This window comes from Pseudophryne corroboree, chromosome 4, assembly GCF_028390025.1.
Source record: "Pseudophryne corroboree isolate aPseCor3 chromosome 4, aPseCor3.hap2, whole genome shotgun sequence".
Taxonomy (NCBI): domain Eukaryota; kingdom Metazoa; phylum Chordata; class Amphibia; order Anura; family Myobatrachidae; genus Pseudophryne; species Pseudophryne corroboree.
In genome coordinates this window covers 226,735,756-226,758,699 of record NC_086447.1, presented here as the reverse complement: position 1 = coordinate 226,758,699, position 22,944 = coordinate 226,735,756, and the positions used below count along the sequence as shown (strand labels likewise).

Below are 22,944 nucleotides of genomic sequence, written 5' to 3'. Positions count from 1 at the left end.
TCTCCCGCATGCTGGTACTTGTGGTTCTCCAAGTACCAGCTTGCGGGGGAGGCTTGCTGGGACTTGTAGTACTATTGTAAAAAACAATATTCTGTCATTTTACTCAAGGCTATCAGCCTCCCATCCGCAGCCAATGGATGGGGGGGACAGCCTCGGGCTTCACCCCTGGCCCTTGGGTGGCTGGGGGGTGGACCCCTTGATTGAAGGGGTCCCCACTCCCCCAGGGTACCCCGGCCAGGGGTGACTAGTTGGATATTTAATGCCACGGCCGCAGGGCACTGTATGAAAGTGACCCCTGGCTGTGGCATTATCTGTCCAGCTAGTGGAGCCCAATGCTGGTGTAAAAAATACGGGGGACCCCTACTCTTTTTGTCCCCCGTATTTTTTGCACCAGCACCAGGCGCAGAGCCCGGTGCTGGTTTTAAAAATACGAGGGATCCCCTGTCCATTTTTTCCTCGCATTTTTAGAACCAGGACCAGCTCGAAGAGCCCGAGGCTGGTTATGCTTTGGAGGGGGGACCCCACGCCATTTTTTTTCTGTATTTTACCATTCCATCTAAAAAAAAAAAAAAATTATTTTAAAAAATATATAAATAATACTTGTGCCTCCAAAAAAGACAAACCAAGTACCTAATCCCATCTAATATAAATAGATATGCTTCAAGCTGCTGGGTTCCATCGTACGACTATCCAAATTATTAATAATGAATTAATTAATAATTATTAATAATGTGTGGGCCAGAAAAGTCCATTTAGAATGACAACCACTGTTTTCTATGGGTGAAACGGGTTCAGTGTGAAAGGTACCAAAACGGTAATGAAATGGTAATTTACTGGTTACAACATGAGATGTGAAAGGGGTTTAACTGCTCAGACCCGTTTTAAGAACCGTTTCAAATACCATTTCAAAAGCAGGTTTTGCGATGTGAAAGCAGCATTACTGTGCTTTTATTTCTGGATGCATAGAGAAAGTGTAATGCAGATTTTTTCGTTTTCAGTCATTTATAACTTAATGCACACTTTTCTGTGTTGTCATTTGGATGTTGTATGATACATTGACAGTCATAATGTCAACACTCATCATGTTGACATGAGAATGATGAAATGTTGATACGTTAGAATGTCCCTGGTGGTCCAGTGGTTACTTACCTGCTCCTGTTATTTACCAGCTGCAGTGGCTTCAGAACGGCTTCCGGGTCTCAGCGGTCACATGACTGTCACTTCCATGTCAGACCACCGATGCTCCAGCATTCCGGTGTGTATTTAAAGGGACATTTACGAAGCAGTGATAAGAGCGGAGAAGTGAGCCAGTGGAGAAGTGGCTCCATCAACCAATCAGCAGCCCTGTATCATTTTATAGTATGCAAATTATAGATCTTACTTCAGTGCTGATTGGTTGCCATGGGCACTTTTCCACTGGCTCACTTCTCCGCTCTTATCACTGCTTAGTAAATGTACGCCTTAGTCCCTAAACATTAATCCTACCTCTAGTAACTAACTACCCCCCCCAAACGCAGCATCCAAACCCTCACACCCACTGCCTAATTTGAATGTCGACAGTCTGACAATGTTGAGATTTTAACAATGTTGACATATTAATTGTCAACATTGTGGTGTCAATATTTTTTCTATTTTTTAGTGTTTCATAGAACGAGATTTACTGGACAAAGAACCCTTACCTAATTGCTGATGACACCAATCACAGCCAAGGGAGTATCTAAACACTGATTGGTGGATGGCTGGTGAAATCCAGCAATCAGAAAACTGCAATGTAAGCATGCTCGTACAGAGAGCTGCTGCCAGAGGCTGCGGCGCAGCATCACTGGAGGAGGGCGAGTAGCTCTGGGATATTAGTTTCATTGAAGGATCGGGCAAGGATTTCAGATCATGGGGTATATTTACTAAGCTCCCGATTTTGGCCGATTTTGTGTTTTTTGTTCAAAGTGTCAACTCGGGAATTTACTAAACTCAAATCTCGGCAGTGATGAGGGCATTCGTATTCGTATATATATTCGTATTAAAGCAGAGAAAAAAAATATGAATTAATACACCATCGGTCAAACACGCCTGTTATTTCATACAACTCGGTAATTTACTAAAAATTCATATTCACAATCACTGCCAGCAATAGCTAAACACTGCCGTGAAAAAGTACAAATCGTAAAAAAAAAACCCAGTGTTTAAATAGACCTGCTTTTCCCCCCCATATTCTGATAGGCATGCACGGATCAGTGAGATCCGTGCATGTTTATCAGTGGGAAGGGGTGTGAATGGGTTAAAATTCATAAAAAAAAATTTGCGTGGGTCCCCCCTCCTAAGCATAACCAGCCTCGGGCTCTTTGAGTCGGTCCTGGTTGTAAAAATACAGGGAAAAAAATGACTGGGGTTTCCCCATATTTAAACAACCAGCACCGGGCTCTGCACCTGGTCCTGGTGCCAAAAATACGGGGGACAAAAAATGTAGGGGTCCCCCGTATTTTTACCACTAGCACCGGGCTCCACTAGTCAGAGAGATAATGCCACAGCCGGGGGACACTTTTATACTGGTCCCTGCGGCCCTGGAATTAAATCCCCAACTAGTCACCCCTGGCCGGGGTACCCTGGATGAGTGGGGACCCCTTAAATCAAGGGGTCCCCCCCTCCAGCCACCCAAGGACCAGGAGTGAAGCCTGAGGCTGTCCCCCCCATCTGTGGGCGGTGGATGGGAGGCTGATAGCCTTTTGGGTAAAAATAAAGAATATTGTTTTTTGTCACAGAACTACAAGTCCCAGCAAGCCTCCCCCGCAAGCTGGTACTTGGAGAACCACAAGTACCAGCATGCGGGGGGGGGGAACGGGCCCGCTGGTACCTGTAGTTTTACTACAAAAAAAATACCCAAATAAAAACAAAACACAGACACCGTGAAATAAAAGTTTAATGCACATACATGCACACTTACATATATACATACATACTTACCTATGTTGACCCGAAGCACTCGGTCCCCTTGTCCAGTAGAATCCAGGGGTACCTGTAAATAAAATTATACTTACAAAGAATCCGGTGTAGATTTATCCTCTTCTTAAAAGTTATAATCCAGGGACTTGGCAAAAAAACAAACTGCTCACCCGACCCACGAACTGAAAGTGGATCCATGTTTACACATGGATCCCCTTTCCCCGAATGTTGGGTCCCCCCGTGACTCCTGTCAAAGAGGGTCCCTTCAGCCAATCAGGGAGCGCCACGTCATGGCACTCTCCTGATTGGCTGTGCGCTCCTGCACTGTCAGTCAGGTGGAGCACTGTGATTACAATGTAGCGTAGCGGCGCTACATTATATCCAATGGTGGGAACTTTGCGGTCTGCGGTAGACCGCAAGGTTAAGTGGGGTCACTGTTGTGGGTTGTTGTGGTGTGATTGACAGAAAGTGGGTGTTTCTGGGCAGAAACTGGCCGTTTTCAGGGAGTGTGCTAAATACGCAGGCATGCCAGGTAAAAACGCAGGAGTGGCTGGAGAAACGGGGGGAGTGGCTGGCCGAACGCAGGGCGTGTTTGTGACGTCAAACCAGGAACTAAACGGACTGAGGTGATCGCAATCTAGGAGTAGGTCTGGAGCTACTCAGAAACTGCAAAGAATTATTTATCAGCAGTTCTGCTAATCTTTCGTTCGTTATTCTGCTAAGCTAAAATACACTCCCAGAGGGCGGCGGCCTAGCGTGTGCAATGCTGCTAAAAGCAGCTAGCGAGCGAATAACTCGGAATGACCACCAATATTCTTTATTTTTACACAAAAGGCTATCAGCCTCCCATCCACCGCCCACGGATGGGGGGACAGCCTCGGGCTTCACCCCTGGTCCTTGGGTGCCTGGAGGGGGGGACTCCTTGGTTTAAGGGGTCCCCACTCCTCCAGGGTACCCCGGCCAGGGGTGACTAGTTGGGGATTTAATGCCATGGCTGAAGGGACCAATATAAAAGTGTCCCCCGGCTGTAGCATTATCTCTCTGACTAGTGGAGCCTGGTGCTGGTGGTAAAAATACGAGGGACCCCTACGTTTTTTGTCCCCCGTATTTATGGCACCAGGACCAGGTGCAGAGCCCGGTGCTGGTTGTTTAAATATGGGGGAACCCCAGTCAGTTTTTTTTCCCTGTATTTTTACAACCAGGACCGGCTCAAAGGGCCCGAGGCTGGTTATTCTTGGGAGGGGGGACCGCACGCAATTTATTTTACAGTTTCTCTAACGTCCTAGTGGATGCTGGGGACTCCGTCAGGATCATGGGGGATAGCGGCTCCGCAGGAGACAGGGCACATCTAAAGAAAGCTTTTAGGATCACATGGTGTGTACTGGCTCCTCCCCCCATGACCCTCCTCCAAGCCTCAGTTAGGTTTTTGTGCCCGTCCGAGCAGGGTGCAATCTAGGTGGCTCTCCTAAAGAGCTGCTTAGAAAAAGTTTTTTTAGGTTTTAAATCTCAGTGAGTCCTGCTGGCAACAGGCTCACTGCATCGAGGGACTTAGGGGAGAGATTTTCAACTCACCTGCGTGCAGGATGGATTGGAGTCTTAGGCTACTGGACATAGCTTCAGAGGGAGTCGGAACACAGGTCATCCTGGGGTTCGTCCCGGAGCCGCGCCGCCGACCCCCCTTACAGATGCTGAAGATCGGAGGTCCGGAAACAGGCGGCAGAAGACTCTTCAGTCTTCATGAAGGTAGCGCACAGCACGGCAGCTGTGCGCCATTGTTGCTACACACTTCTCACTGACCAGTCACGGAGGGTGCAGGGCGCTGCTGGGGGCGCCCTGGGCAGCAATATTAAATACCTTTAGTGGCAAAGAATACATCACATATAGCCATTAAGGCTATATGTATGTATTTAACCCAGGCCAGATTTCTCAAAAACCGGGAGAAAAGCCCGCCGGAAAAGGGGCGGAGCTTATTCTCCTCAGCACTCAGCGCCATTTTCCTGCTCAGCTCCGCTGTGAGGAAGGCTCCCAGGACTCTCCCCTGCACTGCACTACAGAAACAGGGTAACAAAGAGAAGGGGGGCATAAATTGGCGATATTTATATATTAAAAGCGCTTATAACAAAAACAACACCTTTTAGGGTTGTTTATATACATTTATAGCGCTTTTGGTGTGTGCTGGCAAACTCTCCCTCTGTCTCCCCAAAGGGCTAAGGGGGTCCTGTCTTCGATTAGAGCATTCCCTGTGTGGCTGCTGTGTGTCGGTACGTGTGTGTCGACATGTATGAGGACGATGTTGGTGTGGAGGCAGAGCAATTGCCGGTAATGGTGATGTCACCCCCTAGGGAGTCGACACCGGAATGGATGGCTTTAGTTATGGAATTACGTGATAATGTTAGTACATTACAAAAGTCAGTAGACGAAATGAGACGGCCGAAAAACCAGTCAGTACCGGCTCAGGCGTCTCAGACACCGTCAGGGGCTGTAAAACGTCCCTTACCTCAGTCAGTCGACACGGGTACCGACACAGATGAATCTAGTGTCGACGGTGAAGAAACAAACGTATTTTCCAACAGGGCCACACGTTATATGATCACGGCAATGAAGGAGGCTTTGCAGATCTCTGATACTGCTGGTACCTCAAAAAGGGGTATTATGTGGGGGGGGGGTGAAAAAACTACCTGTAGCTTTTCCAGAATCAGAGGAATTGAATGACGTGTGTGATGAAGCGTGGGTTAACCCAGATAGAAAACTGCTAATTTCTAAGAAGTTATTGGCATTATACCCTTTCCCACCAGAGGTTAGGACGCGCTGGGAAACACCCCCTAGGGTGGATAAGGCGCTCACACGTTTATCAAAGCAAGTGGCGTTGCCGTCTCCTGATACGGCCGCCCTCAAGGATCCAGCGGATAGGAGGCCGGAAACTAACCTGAAAAGTATATACACTCATACTGGTGTTATACTGCGACCGGCAATAGCCTCAGCCTGGATGTGCAGTGCTGGGGTAGTGTGGTTGGATTCCCTGACTGAAAATATTGATACCCTGGATAGGGACAGTATTTTATTGACTCTAGAGCAATTAAAGGATGCGTTTCTTTATATGCGAGATGCTCAGAGGGATATTTGTACTCTAGCATCAAGAGTAAGTGCGATGTCCATATCTGCCAGAAGAAGTTTATGGACGCGACAGTGGTCAGGTGATGCGGATTCCAAAAGGCATATGGAAGTGTTGCCATATAAAGGAGAGGAATTATTTGGGGTCGGTCTATCGGATCTGGTGGCCACGGCAACTGCCGGCAAATCCACTTTTTTACCTCAGACCCCCTCCCAACAGAAAAAGACACCGTCTTTTCAGCCGCAGTCCTTTCGCTCCTATAAAAACAAGCGAGCAAAAGGACAGTCTTATCTGCCGCGAGGCAGAGGAAAGGGTAAGAGAGGGCAGCAAGCAGCCCCTGCCCAGGACCAGAAGCCCGCCCCGGGTTCTACAAAGCCATCAGCATGACGCTGGGGCTTTACAAGCGGACTCAGGAGCGGTGGGGGGTTGACTAAAGATTTTCAGCAATCAGTGGGCTCGCTCACAGGTGGACCCGTGGATCCTGCAGATAGTATCTCAGGGTTACATGTTGGAGTTCGAAAGGTCTCCCCCTCGCCGGTTCCTAAAGTCTGCTTTACCAACGTCTCCCTCAGAAAGGACGACGGTATTGGAAGCCATTCACAAGCTGTATTCTCAGCAGGTGATAGTCAAGGTACCCCTCCTACAACAGGGAAAGGGGTATTATTCCACACTATTTGTGGTACCGAAGCCGGACGGTTCGGTAAGACCTATTCTAAATCTGAAATCCTTGAACCTGTACATACAGAAATTCAAGTTCAAGATGGAGTCACTCAGAGCAGTGATAGCGAATCTGGAAGAAGGGGACTTCATGGTGTCCCTGGACATAAAAGATGCTTATCTGCATGTCCCAATTTACCCCTCACACCAAGGGTATCTCAGGTTCGTGATACAAGACTGTCATTATCAGTTTCAAACGCTGCCGTTTGGTTTGTCCACGGCCCCTCGGGTCTTTACCAAGGTAATGACCGAAATGATGGTTCTTCTACGAAGAAAAGGCGTATTAATTATCCCTTACTTGGACGATCTCCTGATAAGGGCAAAGTCCAGAGAACAGCTGGAAGTCGGTGTAGCACTAACCCAAGTAGTGCTTCAGCAACACGGGTGGATTCTGAATCTTCCAAAATCTCAATTGACCCCGACAACACGTCTGCTGTTCCTGGGAATGATTCTGGACACGGTTCAGAAAAAGGTGTTTCTCCCGGAGGAGAAAGCAAGGGAGTTATCCGAACTGGTCAGGAACCTCCTAAAACCAGGAACTGTGTCAGTACATCAATGCACAAGAGTCCTGGGAAAGATGGTGGCTTCTTACGAAGCAATTCCATTCGGCAGATTCCATGCACGAACATTTCAGTGGGATCTGCTGGACAAATGGTCCGGATCGCATCTGCACATGCATCAGCGGATAACACTGTCACCAAGAACAAGGTTGTCTCTCCTGTGGTGGTTGCAGAGTGCCCATCTGTTAGAGGGCCGCAGGTTCGGCATACAGGACTGGGTCCTGGTGACTACGGATGCCAGCCTACGGGGCTGGGGAGCAGTCACACAGGGAAGAAACTTCCAGGGTGTATGGTCAGACCTGGAGACGTCTCTTCACATAAATATACTGGAGCTAAGAGCGATATACAATGCTCTAAGCTTGGCAAAACCGCTGCTTCAGGGTCAGCCGGTGTTGATCCAGTCGGACAACATCACGGCAGTCGCCCACGTAAACAGACAAGGCGGCACGAGAAGCAGAAGAGCAATGACAGAAGCTGCAAGGATTCTTCGCTGGGCGGAAAATCATGTCATAGCACTGTCAGCAGTGTTCATCCCGGGAGTGGACAACTGGGAAGCAGACTTCCTCAGCAGACACGACCTTCACCCGGGAGAGTGGGGACTTCATCCGGAAGTTTTCCACATGATTGTGAACCGTTGGGAAAAACCAAAGGTGGATATGATGGCGTCTCGCCTCAACAAAAAACTGGACAGATATTGCGCCAGGTCAAGAGACCCTCAGGCAATAGCTGTGGACGCTCTGGTAACACCATGGGTGTACCAGTCAGTGTATGTGTTTCCTCCTCTGCCTCTCATACCAAAGGTACTGAGAATTATTCGGAAAAGGGGAGTAAGAACAATACTAGTGGCTCCGGATTGGCCAAGAAGAACTTGGTATCCGGAACTTCAAGAGATGCTCACGGAGGATCCGTGGCCTCTACCTCTAAGAAGGGATCTGCTTCAGCAGGGACCTTGTATGTTCCAAGACTTACCGCGACTGCGTTTGACGGCATGGCGGTTGAACGCCGGATTCTAAAAGAAAAGGGCATTCCAGAGGAAGTTATTCCTACCTTGATTAAGGCTAGGAAGGAAGTGACCGCACAACATTATCACCGCATTTGGAGAAAATATGTTGCGTGGTGTGAAGCCAAGAAGGCCCCAACGGAAGAATTTCAATTGGGTCGATTCTTACATTTCCTGCAGGCAGGATTGTCTATGGGCCTCAAATTGGGGTCTATTAAAGTTCAAATTTCGGCCTTATCAATCTTCTTCCAGAAGGAATTGGCTTCAGTGCCTGAAGTACAAACTTTTGTCAAGGGTGTACTACATATACAGCCCCCGATTGTGCCCCCAGTGGCACCGTGGGATCTAAACGTAGTTTTGGATTTTCTCAAATCTCATTGGTTTGAGCCTCTCAAATCTGTAGATTTGAAGTATCTTACATGGAAAGTAACCATGCTACTGGCCCTGGCTTCAGCCAGGAGAGTTTCAGAGTTGGCGGCTTTATCGTACAAAAGCCCATATCTGATTTTCCATTCGGACAGGGCAGAACTGCGGACACGTCCTCATTTTCTCCCTAAGGTGGTTTCGGCTTTTCACTTGAACCAGCCTATTGTGGTGCCTGCGGCTACTAGCGACTTGGAGGACTCCAAGTTACTGGACGTTGTCAGAGCATTAAAAATATATATTTCAAGGACAGCTGGAGTCAGAAAATCTGACTCGTTGTTTATATTGTATGCACCCATCAAGATGGGTGCTCCTGCGTCTAAGCAGACGATTGCGCGTTGGATCTGTAGCACAATCCAACTTGCACATTCTGTGGCAGGCCTGCCACAGCCTAAATCTGTAAAGGCCCACTCCACAAGGAAGGTGGGCTCATCTTGGGCGGCTGCCCGAGGGGTCTCGGCATTACAACTTTGCCGAGCAGCTACGTGGTCAGGGGAGAACACGTTTGTAAAATTTTACAAATTTGATACTCTGGCTAAGGAGGACCTGGAGTTCTCTCATTCGGTGCTGCAGAGTCATCCGCACTCTCCCGCCCGTTTGGGAGCTTTGGTATAATCCCCATGGTCCTGACGGAGTCCCCAGCATCCACTAGGACGTTAGAGAAAATAAGAATTTACTTACCGATAATTCTATTTCTCATAGTCCGTAGTGGATGCTGGGCGCCCATCCCAAGTGCGGATTGTCTGCAATACTTGTACATAGTTATTGTTACAAAAATCGGGTTATTATTATTGTTGTGAGCCATCTTTTCAGAGGCTACTTCGTTTGTTATCATACTGTTAACTGGGTTCAGATCACAAGTTGTACAGTGTGATTGGTGTGGCTGGTATGAGTCTTACCCGGGATTCAAGATCCTTCCTTATTGTGTACGCTCGTCCGGGCACAGTACCTAACTGAGGCTTGGAGGAGGGTCATGGGGGGAGGAGCCAGTACACACCATGTGATCCTAAAAGCTTTCTTTAGATGTGCCCTGTCTCCTGCGGAGCCGCTATCCCCCATGGTCCTGACGGAGTCCCCAGCATCCACTACGGACTATGAGAAATAGAATTATCGGTAAGTAAATTCTTATTTTTTAACCCATTCTGCACTGCTCACAATGCACACAATGAAGCCCTGCACAGATCTCACAGATCCGGCCAGGATTTCTTGTGTTTTGTCAGGCAGTGTTTTACTAATCACTCCTGTAAAACACTGCCTGACATTACGAATCACATCGACATCCAAAAACACGAATGTTGCATACTCGGCAGCTTAGTAAATTACTGTATCAGGATTCAAAAAGTTGCAGTAAAATGCACCCGATAAAAAATGAGTTTAAACACAACACAAATCGACTCAAACACGAATATTAGTAAATTGGTGTATACTGTACAGTACGGTATGTTGCAAATTGTTTGTTTTAAGGTTTAAATAAATGTCATTAATATTCTTATTTGCTTTTACATAAATAGTGTGACTTTACTTTTGTGTATTAATTATAATGTTTGAGAGAGAGAGATAGAGAGTTCCTTGATCTGGGCATAATGATGGCTAGATGGACCTGGGCTCATGTTTTCCACTTTGTGTGTATGGGAAAAATTATGTATATTCGCTAATATGCAGCGTTTTATACATCTTGCGGTGCCCATCCCCTATCTGTATGTTTGGTTTGTCACTAATCATCTTCAGTGCCCGTCAGCTTACATTTGCTGCAGAAGATGCACCTGGAAACAGGCGTCTTAATGCTTAAGACCAACTCTGTAGCCCGATGTGCCGTCAACATACCCTTGCTAAACCTTACTGACATGAGATTGCCCATTACAGCCTAGTGATGCCCCTTTACCCATAACTGGAGATGCACTTGAAATGCACACTACTCTGCATCTCTTCTACTTGCAAACGCTCAATTTTCTATTGCCACTTTCATGTATTTACCCCCAGGCTAAAAGTTACCAGCCAGCCTCTGTTCATACATAAAAATACCAAGGCAAAATATGGTTACCTTGTATTCAAAACTGTGTGCATGGAAATGGACTGTGTGTATGTCCACTTCATTCCCCAGGCCAATGAGATGCCACATTACATCATCTCCAACGTGCATAGTAAGGCCAGGTAAGTTGGCATACATTCTTCCATTTATACCTGAAATAAAAGAAGAGATTCACATTGATGATGAGGTGATCTGTGACAGCAGTCTGGTGTAGTGAAGACGTCACTGTGTGACCTTAGCGGTCAGCATGTTATCTTACTATCAGTTAGTGACATCAGTGAGGCATGAGGAACAAATTCCTAGTGTACTGATAGCTGCATTCTTGTAAATATTGGTTCACCACAAAATTGATGCCTGATCTGTAGAGGAATAATGTTACTCAGTGTAACCAGTGAACTGTCTTCTGATTATAGCAATCTCAAAAACTGAAATATCCATGCCATTAGATGAACACAGTTTAGACCAAATATCACAAGTTTAATCTGCAGAACTGTTTAGTCCTACGGTACAGTTTTTAATGTTAGTCCGTACTGTAGTCACGGCACTGGTTTACTGCAGTGGGACAATCGTGTTTTTTTTGTTAAGTACTGACGGCCTTCTTCTGTGATGCAACAGCATTTTTTGAGATAAGACCGCTGTGCGCATGCACAGGTCCCGTCCTCTGCGAGTAGTTAATGTGGTTGGGCCGCATTAAGTGCGAACGCCTCTGCCTGATTGACAGACAGAGATGTTCACGCGGGATGGGGCAGGGCCAGCAACAAGGGGGGTCAAAGGGGACACCTGTACCAAGCCCCAAGGATTAGAAGGGCCCCAAGGATATGCCACTTAGTGCCCGGCAGGGATGTGAGCCGTCTATTCAAAATAGGGCAGTGAGAAAGCAGCCTCAGAGTGACAGGAGCCTCTCACAGTCAGTGACTGTGTGGTGCGAGTGTGCACCAGCTGTTCCGGGTCCAGCTCTGTTGCAGTTACGGGACATGGCAGCAGCTACGCTGACCAGGATTCCCATGCCCTGCTCCTGTCTCTTCTGGTGGAGGGGTGACGGGTGAGGGCGGCATGGTTCCTGCTGTGTGGTGTTCGGGTCTGGATACTGGAGTGCAGCGCAGATGAGTCTCTCCCCGGGGTAAGAGTGAATTGGTGAGGGGATACAGGGCTTTGGGATGGGGTGGGGGAGCTGGGAGAGACCAACTGTGGGGTGTGTGGGTGTGGGAGGAAGGAGAGAGGGAGACACAGACTGTGGTGTGTATGGTGGAGCAAGGAGAGATATACATATGTATAATATATGTGTATAGATAAATAAATATATATATATATATATTTATTTAACGGTTTCTTAAAGCACAGCAAATTCCGTTGTCCTTTAAGAAAAAAATGTGTGTGCGTGTAGCAGGACCCAGGATTTCTGTAGCTGGCTCTTGGGGGAAGGGGGGGAGGGGGTGGCGCCAGAGGAACGGGGGCATGTCAATTTGTGGGCTGTGGGTAGCATGCTGGGCAGCCTTCCCCTGTGATGGGCGGCCCCCAGCATGTGATTGCAAGAGTAGCAGATTCTGAGTTTATTGAGAACTGCAGAGTATCCCAGGGGGATCAGTACTAAATGCAGCCGGTCGGAATCCCGGCGGTCGAAATACCGACGCCGGAATCCCGACCACACAATCCCGACGGGTGGCGAGCGGAACGCAGCCCCTTGCGGGCTTGCTTCGCTCGCCACGCTGCGGGCACGGTGCCTCGCTACGCTCGGCACACTATTATATTCTCCCTCTATGGGTGTCGTGGACACCCACGGAGGGAGAATATGTCGGGATTGTGGCGGTCGGGATTCCGGCGTCGGTATTTCGACCGCCAGGATTCCGTCCGGCGGCATCCTGACCGCATCCCATCCCAGGGTCAGCTCAGTAGCAATCAGAAAGCTGCATTTCTACCCACACTTCCATGTAATCTGATTTCTAGGTGTACAGAATTCAGTCTACATTTCTTGTTAGGTCTCAAATAAATAAAAACAAATATATGATGAGCTTGGTGGAGGGTGGAGACCTGCCAGATGTAAGAAATGGGCTAGTACCTCACTATTACATTACATTTTACATAAGACAACGGGTGGGATGTACTAAACCCTAAAATGCGATAAAAACCCAGAAAATGACACACTTTTCATATGCGATGAATTCCATAGCTTGGTCCCAGTGGGTAATGCCATCTTTGGATAGCATTACCCAGTAGAAGCCTATGGGTTTCTTTCTGTGACTCCCCATGGGAGGAATCCCCCCAAAAAGGGGGACTGCTGTAAAGAAACTCTTTCAACGATTAGACTGCAGCAATAGTGGACTATATGAATCACTAGTCAACAGTATAACCCAAATTGTAATACTCAAGCAATAGTAAAGGAAAATAGAAACATACCGTGCATCAAATTACTCTCAACAAATTTCTCATCATCTTTCTTCACCTCATCTGGATAGTTGGAGTATGTCTTGATATTTTCATCTAGATACCAGGATTCATTCTCATTGAAAACCATAAAAAGAAGAGCGAAGCGAGAGGGAGATACTCTGGGTAAGAAGAATGGTAATAAGATTTTCTTGCAGATTACAAGGGGCCCAATCAATCCACTGTACAAGTCCTAAGGAAACATACGATAGTTATAACACATCTTCCACAAAACTGTACTTTGCATTGTCTCGTGTGAGAAATCATTTTACCAATAAAACTACCCCTTCAGTCTGTAAAAGGACAGGCACAGGCAGATAGCAGGTCTTCAGCAGCATAGTGTAAGGTGGGGAGATGTACTAAGGGGTCTATTTACTAAGCCTTTGATGGAGATAAAGTGGACGGAGATGAAGTCCTTGCCAACCAGCTCCTAACTGTCATTTTTCAAACCCAGCCTGTGACATGGCAGTTAGGAGCTGATTGGCTGGCATTTTATCTCTGTCCACTTTATCTCCATTCAATGCTTAGTAAATGGACCTCTAAGCCTTGAAAAGTGATAAATGTCACGGTGATAAAGTACCAACCAATCTGCTCCTAACTGCCGTGTTACAGGCTGGGTTTGAAAAATGACATGGAGCTGATTGGTTGTTACTTTATCACCGTGCAATTTATCCCTTTTCAAGGCTTAGTACATCTGGCCCAGGATGAGAGGAACAGTTGTGATTAATCACATAGATATGTTGCACAGCAATTACACAGCATCTGTGCTCACTACACAGTATATTCAGCCACTTTGTGGACTGGGATTCAGTGATGTTACTAGTTCCTAGGGAAATAAGAGGCTGCATTTACATGGACATTACTTCAGCCAACAGAATGGCGGCTGTGCCGAGGACTGCAGGTGCACTTTAAATAAACCAGTTGATCCACTGTCCAGTCATAATTTTCAGCTCCACTTTATAGAAAGAAGCTGAAGGGATCTAATAATCTATCATAAGGGTGATATGAAACATGCAGTATTGCTCTGTATGGCATTGGTAGAGAGAGAGAGGGTTTGGTTAGGGATACCGCAGAGGACAGTGGGGAGATATAGAAGAAATTAATGTTTTTAGTCTCTGAGACAACTGACGGTAAAAACAGAGGTCTTTATGTTTATCACTGTATACCTATTACTTCATACTTATTAGGTAACATATTATGTGATTATCAGTGGTGCTCCCATGGGTTATTAACATAAATCAATATGCAGCTAAGGAGAAGAAGTGACCTTGGGTGGGAGGGGTTCACTACGGCTGGCCGGCGGTCGGGCTCCCGGTGACCAGCATCCCGGCGCCGGGAGCCCGACCGCCGGCTTACCGACAGCGTGGCGAGCGCAAATGAGCCCCTTGCGGGCTCGCTGCGCTCACCACGCTACGGGCACGGTGGCGCGCTACGCGCGCCACACTATTTTATCCTCCCTCTATGGGGGTCGTGGACCCCCACGAGGGAAAATAAGTGTCGGTATGCCGTCTGTCGGGTTCCCGGCGCCGGTATACTGAGCGCCGGGAGCCCGACCGCCGGCATACAGAAGACCACCCGGGTGGGGGTTCACTACGGCTGGCCGGCGGTCGGGCTCCCGGCGACCAGCATCCCGGCGCCGGGAGCCCGACCGCTGGCTTACCGACAGCGTGGCGAGCGCAAATGAGCCCCTTGCGGGCTTGCCACGCTATGGGCACGGTGGCGCGCTACGCGCGCCACACTATTTTATCCTCCCTCTATGGGGGTCGTGGACCCCCACGAGGGAAAATAAGTGTCGGTATGCCGGCTGTCGGGCTCCCGGCGCCGGTATACTGAGCGCCGGGAGCCCGACCGCCGGCATACAGAAGACCACCCGGGTGGGGGTTCACTACGGCTGGCCGGCGGTCGGGCTCCCGGCGACCAGCATCCTGGCGCCGGGAGCTTGACCGCCGGCTTACCGACAGCGTGGCGAGCGCAAATGAGCCCCTTGTGGGCTCGCTGCGCTCGCCACGCTACGGGCACGGTGGCGCGCTACGCGCGCCACACTATTTTATCCTCCCTCTATGGGGGTCGAAATAAGTATATATTTTATTTATTGTTTATTAACAGTTTCTTATATAGCGCAGCAAATTCCGTTGCGCTTTACCATTGGAAATAACAATGATATAACAAAACTGGGTAATAGCAAACAGTCAGAGGTAGGAAGGCCCTGCTCGCAAGCTTACAATCTATAGGGAAATAGGCATGGATACACATGGATAGGTGCTATCTATTGCATAGTTGTCCACCAGATTGCAGATTCTTGGTGTGCTGTATGATATGGTCTTACAGCAATGATGAACCGAGGTCGAGAGGAAGAGAAAGTGAGGATATGTGTGAACTGTGCAGAGTGGATGCAATATGATAGGAAAGTTTATGAAAGTTGTGTGGGCGGTACTGGAACTTGATACGCTTGCCTGAAAAGGTGAGTTTTCAGGGAACGCTTGAAGGTTTGGAGACTAGAGGACAGTCTTATTGTGCGTTGTAGGGCATTCCACAGAGGGTGCAGCCCGAAGAAAGTCCTGCAATCGTGAGTGGGAGCGAGTAATGAGTGTGGATGAGAGACGCAGATTTTGTGAAGAGCGAACAGGTTGGGTTGGGATATATTTTGAGATAAGCAAAGTGATGTACGTTGGTGTAGTTTGGTTAATGGCCTTGTGTGTGAGTAAAAGTATTTTATATTGAATACGGTAGAGTACAGGTAACCAATGGAGGGACTGACAGAGTGGATCTGCAGACGATGAACGTCTAGCAAGGAAGATTAGCCTCGCAGCTGCATTCAGAATGGATTGTAGTGGTGAGAGTCTCGTTTTGGTAAGACCAGTTAGGAGGATATTGCAATAATCAATGTGGGAGATAATTTATTTATTTATTTATTTATTAACAGTTTCTTATATAGCACAGCAAATTCCGTTGCGCTTTGCAATTTGAAATAACAATAACAAAATGGGTGATAACAAACAGTCATAGAGGTAGGAAGGCATAATGAGAGCATGGATTAGTGTTTTAGCAGTGTCTTGTGTAAGATATGGTCGTATTTTGGATATGTTTTTTAGATGTATGTAACATGATTTTGAGGCAGATTGAATGTGGGGAACAAAGGACAGATCAGAGTCGAGGATGACACCTAGGCAACGAGCTTGTGGGGTAGGGTAGATAGTCGAGTTTTCAACAGTGATAGAGATATAAGGTTGGTACCTACAATTGGCCGGTGGAAATATAATTAACTCTGTTTTTGAAATATTCAGTTTGAGGTGGCGAGATGTCATCCAGGATGAAATGGCAGAAAGGCATTCAGTGACACGGTCCAGCACAGATAGGGACAAGTCAGGGGAGGATAGATAGATTTGAGTATCATCTGCGTACAGATGATACTGAAATCCAAAAGAGCTGATTAGTTTACCAAGAGATGAGGTATAGATAGAGAAAAGCAGAGGACCCAAGACTGAGCCTTGCGGTACTCCAACTGAAAGAGGTAGCAAAGAGGAGGTAGATTCTGAAGGAGCGATTAGATAGGATAGGAACCAAGAAAGGGCTGTGTCTTTTAAATACGAGATTTACGCCACAGACATTCAAGTTTACTTGTGAATTTTTTTGTAGTTGTCTTGTTAATTTAGAGTGCCATGGTTGACATCTAGGCCTACATGGAGTGTGATGGGTAGCTGGAGCCACTTCATCAAGGGCTAGTTCTAGAGTCTGCTTCAGGCGTGATACAGCGATCTCAGGAGAGGTGAATACAGAAATAGGTGAAAGCAGTTGTTGGAGTGAGGAGGAAAGTTTTTGAAGATTAATTGTGTTAATATTTCTTCAGGTTTGAGGAGGATTGGAGGACTTCAGCAACACAGAGTTTGAATTAACGGAGGAGAGTATGCAAGTGATAAGTTTGTGATCTGAGAGGGGAAAAGGAGTGTTAGTGAGTTCAGAAATGGAGCTTAGTCTGGTGAATACTAGATCAAGGCAGTGGTCCTCCTGATGAGTAGAGGAGTCAGTCCATTGGGAGAGGCTGAGAGAGGAGGTTAGAGAGAGTAGTTTGGAGGCGTGAGCAGAAGATTTAGGACAATCAGTAGCAATATTGAAATCACCCATGATGATGGTGGAGATGTCACAGGTTCGGAAGTGAGGGAGCCAGGCAGAAACATGTAGCCGTATGGTTTTTCCCTTATTGTCCTACGTTTTTTAAAATTAAAGCCTCATGCATAAAAGTAGTAGTAGTTTTGCAATTCATGCAGAAATCAAAACTAGGTATCTTCTGAATTCTAATTTATCAAACACATAATGTACATTGTTTCCTGGAGAATCAGTGTAGAGGAAATCCTGTTGTCCTCTGATCAGACCTGCAATGGTGTATCAAATTTTATAACAATTGTTACCTTTGCTGAATGTAAGAAGTGGCTGTCAGCATTTAAATGGAACAGTTGGTGCTATTTCTGTTTTGGCCAACTGTATGCCCTAACACAAAATAACTACTGATGTCAAGTGTTTTTTCCTGCTGTTGTCATTGATTATACCCCAGCATGGAATATTCCCTGGTGCCCTATAGTTTTTTAAATGCAGGTAACAGGTTCACATAGATTATTAAATAACAAGATATCCTTGTTTTCATGAGTGCTAGTGTTACCGTACAATAGGGCAACCGTCTAAGTGAGACACTGGATACGCTGGGGGATAATCCAAGTTCGAGGTCCGTCTTCTGCCAGCTCTGCCTGTCACGTGTGCGCACCTCACGTAACTTTTTCACTCCTCCCGATGTACGTTTCACATGTGTTTGTTCATGGGTGGCGTAAACCTCAGACTCCCCTGGTATGTGTTTTCATTGGTGGAGCCGCCAACCACTAATTGATTACACTAAGGAGGAAAGCAATTGGCGGGTTCACCATTACAACAATAGCTTCTCTCACAATCCTGTCTAAATTCATATTGTTTTGTGACTTACATCTGCCATCTGTCCTGGACCCTGCGTGTTTTCTGCTCGCTCGAATAAACAGCTCACCAGTACCATGTGTTCCCTGTGTGCTGAGTTCACTGTCTAGAAGGTAAGAGCATACTTGCCTACCTGACCCTCTCCATGAGGGAGAAAATGCTCTGTTCCTGGACTTTCCTGGTAATGTATGATTGCCATCACCTGTGATGAAACACCTTTCTTATCAATTAACTAGCTCACCACAGGTGATGGCAATCATACATTACCAGGAAAGTCCAGGAACAGAGCATTTTCTCCCTCATGGAGAGGGTCAGGTAGGCAAGTATGGGTAAGAGTTGCTAATGAGCTGCACTTGTGTTGATAAACCTTCTGTGTGAATACTGAATTCAGCAAGTCTCTTAATGCTGTGCCTACACAACAATCATTGAGGATTGTCCATGTTGTCAATATACTACAAGCCTCTCTGACACCAGTGGTCATGACAGTCCAGGTCAGCTGACATGTCTGTATCCAGTCCAGAGCTACTCTGCCATTAGCTGATTGCCATGGCTAATCACCATCCAACCAGGGGTATAAAGCCAGTCTTCCAGCACTGTGGAATTGCCAGTGCTTGTTGTTCATACCCTGTATGCAGTCTGCAAACCTGCTCCTGGTTATTCTGAACTCCAGTGCAAACTCCATCCATAGCACCGCTTGGCTCCAACAGGTATCCTGATTAGCTGCACCGCTGCTCATTAGTCATTCCTGATGTCTTGTCCTGCTCATCTGTTAATCCCGCTGTCCTGCCCTCCTCATCGCTCAGTTCCGGTGTTCGGCTGTGCCTCACTGCTCATCAATCAATCCTGGTGTCCCGCCTTGCTCATCGGTAGACTCTGGTATCCTGTCCTGCATAGCTGGCCTGCATTCTCCGAGCTCACCACTAACAATCTACGTAAGGTAAACCCATGTTTCCCAGTATCTGGCCTGCATTCTCCCAGTACTCTGGTAACCTGCATAGTTGGCCTGCATTCTCCCAGCTCATCGCTAATGGTCTACTGAGTAGCTGGCCTGCATTTTCCCAGCACACTTGTATCGTGCTTAGCTAGCCTGCATTCTTCCAGCTTACCACTGGCAGTCTACGCAAGGCAATTCCATGTAACCGAGTTGCTGGCCTGCATTTCCCAGCACTCTGGTATCCTTGATTGCTGGTCCACATTCTTCCAGCTCACCGCTGATGGTGTACGCAAGGTAATTACATGTAACTGAGTTGCTGGCCTGCATTCTCCCAGCACTTTGGTATCCTGCATTGTACCAGATACTTGCTTTCATTCCTGGTCTCTTACAATGCATCCGGAAAGTATTCACAGCCTTTGCCATGAATCTCAAAATTGAGCGCAGGTGCATCCTGTTTCCATAGATCATCATTGAGATGTTCCTACAGCTTAATGGGAGTCAACATGTGGTAAATTCAGTTGTTTGGACATGATTTGGAAAGGAACACACGTTTCTATATAAGGTCCCACACTTGACAGTGCATGTCTGAGCACAAACTAAGCATGAAATCAAAGAAATTGTCTGTAGACCTCCGAGACAGGATTGTTTTGAGGCACAAATCTGGGGAAGGTTACAGAAAAATATCTGCTGCATTGAAGGCCCCAATGAGCACAGTGGCCTCCATCATCCATAAATGGAAGAAGTTCGGAACCACCAGGACTTTTCCTAGACTATGCAACATCCCATATTAAATAGAACTCCTATCTTAGTAAATTTACTCCAGTGATGTGACTGGCAAGTACTGGATTCCCCCACAATGTAACTTTATATCTGTCACCTATATACATGATGTGGTTATTCACTGGTACCTGGTGACAGAACGTATACTGGATTCCCCCACAATGTAACGTTATATCTGTCACCTATATACATGATGTGGTTATTCACTGGTACCTGGTGACAGAACGTATACTGGATTCCCCCACAATGTAACTTTATATCTGTCACCTATGTACATGATGTGGTCATTCACTGGTACCTAGTGACAGAACGTATACTGGATTCCCCCACAATGTAACTTTATATCTGTCATCTATATAATAATTATAGTAGTACAGTACAGTAGGCCATTGCTGTATCTTGCAGCTCTGTGTCACTGCAAGTATCCATTCCATATCTTTGCGGCATTTTTGTGAGCAGTATATATAGTATTACAGTGCAGCACTTTGGTGACTAACAGTATATAGTTGTACAGTAGGCCATTGCTTTATCTTGGAGCTCTGTGTCACTGCAAGTATCCATTCCATATCTGTGCGGCATTTTTGTGAACAGTATATATAGTATTACAGTGCAGCATTTTGGTGACCCAACAGTATATTAGTTGTGTACACTAGGCCATTGCTGTATTTTGCAGCTCTGTGTCACTGCAAGTATCCATCCATTCCATTTTCTTCCAGTGATTTGGACCAATAATACCATTGATTAGAACAAATAATTCCAGTGATTTTGTCATTTTCTTCCAGTGATTTGGACCAATAATACCATTGATTAGAACGAATAATTCCAGTGATTTGGACCAATAATACCATTGATTAGAACGAATAATTCCAGTGATTTTGTCATTTTCTTCCAGTGATTTGGACCAATAATACCATTGATTAGAACAAATAATTCCAGTGATTTGGACCAATAATACCATTGATTAGAACGAATAATTCCAGTGATTTTGTCATTTTCTTACAGTGATTTGGACCAATAATACCATTGATTAGAACGAATAATTCCTGTGATATTGAGGTGTTTGTGTCGCTTAGCTTAGCCGTCCAGCGACCACAATGCACCTCTTTTTCTCTTTTCTTTGCATCATGTGCTGTTTGGGGCCAATTTTTTGAAGTGCCATCCTGTCTGACACTGCAGTGCCACTCCTAGATGGGCCAGGTGTTTGTGCCGCCCACTTGGGTCGCTTAGCTTAGTCATCCAGCGACCTTGGTGCAAATTTTAGGACTAAAAATAGTATTGTGAGGTGTTCAGAATAGACTGGAAATGAGTGGAAATTGTGGTTATTGAGGTTAATAATACTATAGGATCAAAATTACCCCCAAATTCTATGATTTAAGCTGTTTTTGAGGGTTTTTTGTAAAAAAACACCCGAATCCAAAACACACCCGAATCCGCCAAAAAAATTTCAGGGAGGTTTTGCCAAAACGCGTCCAAATCCAAAACACGGCCGCGGAACCGAATCCAAAACCAAAACCCGAAAAATGTCCGGTGCACATCTCTAGTTACAGTAGCGCTGCAGAAGGATGTCTCACAGCCGCCCAACCTCATGGCAGTGTCCACCCGGCTCCAGCAAGCGTGACTTCACTTGCTGGAGCCAGGTGGACGCTGCAGTGAGCGGTGCAGCTGTGAAACATCCTGCTGCAGCGCTGTGCTGTAGCGCTGCTCTTCCCTGTATGCCCGCAGCTGTCCCCCGTCTCCCTGCGGCTACCCCCCCCTCTCCTCCTTTGGGTCCCACATCTCATTCCGACATTTTTTTATGTCGGACTGAGATGGTCGGAAACGGGGCCAAATCCTGTCGAATTTGGCCCTGTTTCACACAAAAGTACGTGAATCTGCAGCTATACCGCAGATTCACGTACTATTCGACAAGTCGAAATCCCAGACTTGTCGAAAAAAACAGCTGGGATTGAATAGGTCGAATCACGATTCGACCTTAAAAAGGCGAAAACTGACGTCTTTTCAACATACGTCAGTTTTCGACCCTAATTGAATATACCCCTTTGTCTCTGCAGCCTAATCTGTGTGCACGTGTGAAAAACACTGATGTGAAGTACACACCTCATACATACAGTAGATGATATCCACTGTAAGTAGGTGACAGTAACACCAGGGCTGCCATCAGAAATTGTGGGGAGTGACAGACAGGCCCCTCCACCAAAATATTTTTTTTTTTTTGCCACACTGCTCCACCCCTAAGTGAAGTTACATTGCTGACCTGCAGGAACGATTCACAGAGCTGGTGCACAGGGAAGTCCTCCCTGCGTATCAGCCCACTATTGTTGCGCTGCCTGTGCAACTCTGCAGGTAATGGCTGTAGGAGCCAGGGGTGGGTCCCCTCTCTATAAAGGCCGGGACTCCAGTCCCCGCAGTCCCCCACTGATGGCTGCCCTGAGTAACACTTTCACTGTACACAGTGGGCGTTTTTACCCAGTGTGTATGCTGGGTGATGATGTGAACATCGCTGGCAGGAAAATAGCTCAGTGCATACACACTGAGCGATTTTTACTGTGCCCAGCGATGTTCATGGGGAGTGAACCACTTTTCACAGTAGGCCGGTAAAACAGCTCGACGGACGTGGCGGCCAGCGATGATGCGGGATTGCGCATCAGCGCTCATCGCCCGGCCATACACACTGGTCGAGTTTGAGCTCAAAGTAGCTCAAAATGCCAAAAGTTAGCTGCTTCGAGCTCAAAATCAGCTAGTGTGTATGGGCTTTTAGAATACAGTCCTTCAGAATAATTCATGTGCATTAACTCGTGCATTTTTACAGAGAATTTACTAAAGTGCCACTTGTTGTTTGTGGTTTAAGGTTTATTATGTTAGTTTTATCGGGTCAACAGTTTCCAGAGTGGATCTGTACATAACAAAAGTGAAAAATGTGAAGACAGAAGATAAATGAAGTACAGTAAGAGCTCCTTTCTCCCGGTGCTTTTTCCATATAATGAGTCCTACCTTGATCCCTTCTACTGTATATCCATCTCAGCTAACCTACAGTACTTTTATGTGTCTGTCAACTGTTCAGTACACTCTATCAAT

At 46.7% G+C, this 22,944-nt stretch overlaps 1 protein-coding gene across 2 annotated transcripts in view; it reads right to left on the bottom strand.

Moving 5' to 3' along the window:
* Positions 1-22,944, bottom strand: part of LOC134909253 (ceruloplasmin-like) — a 219,061-nt gene that overhangs the window by 11,184 nt on the left and 184,933 nt on the right. For both annotated transcript variants that reach the window (XM_063915952.1, XM_063915951.1), the window contains 2 exons: positions 13,173-13,392; positions 10,791-10,930 (listed from right to left, as the gene is read on the bottom strand). In XM_063915952.1, the coding sequence (XP_063772022.1) occupies positions 10,791-10,930; positions 13,173-13,392 (360 nt within the window). The remainder of the gene's footprint in view (positions 1-10,790; positions 10,931-13,172; positions 13,393-22,944) is intronic.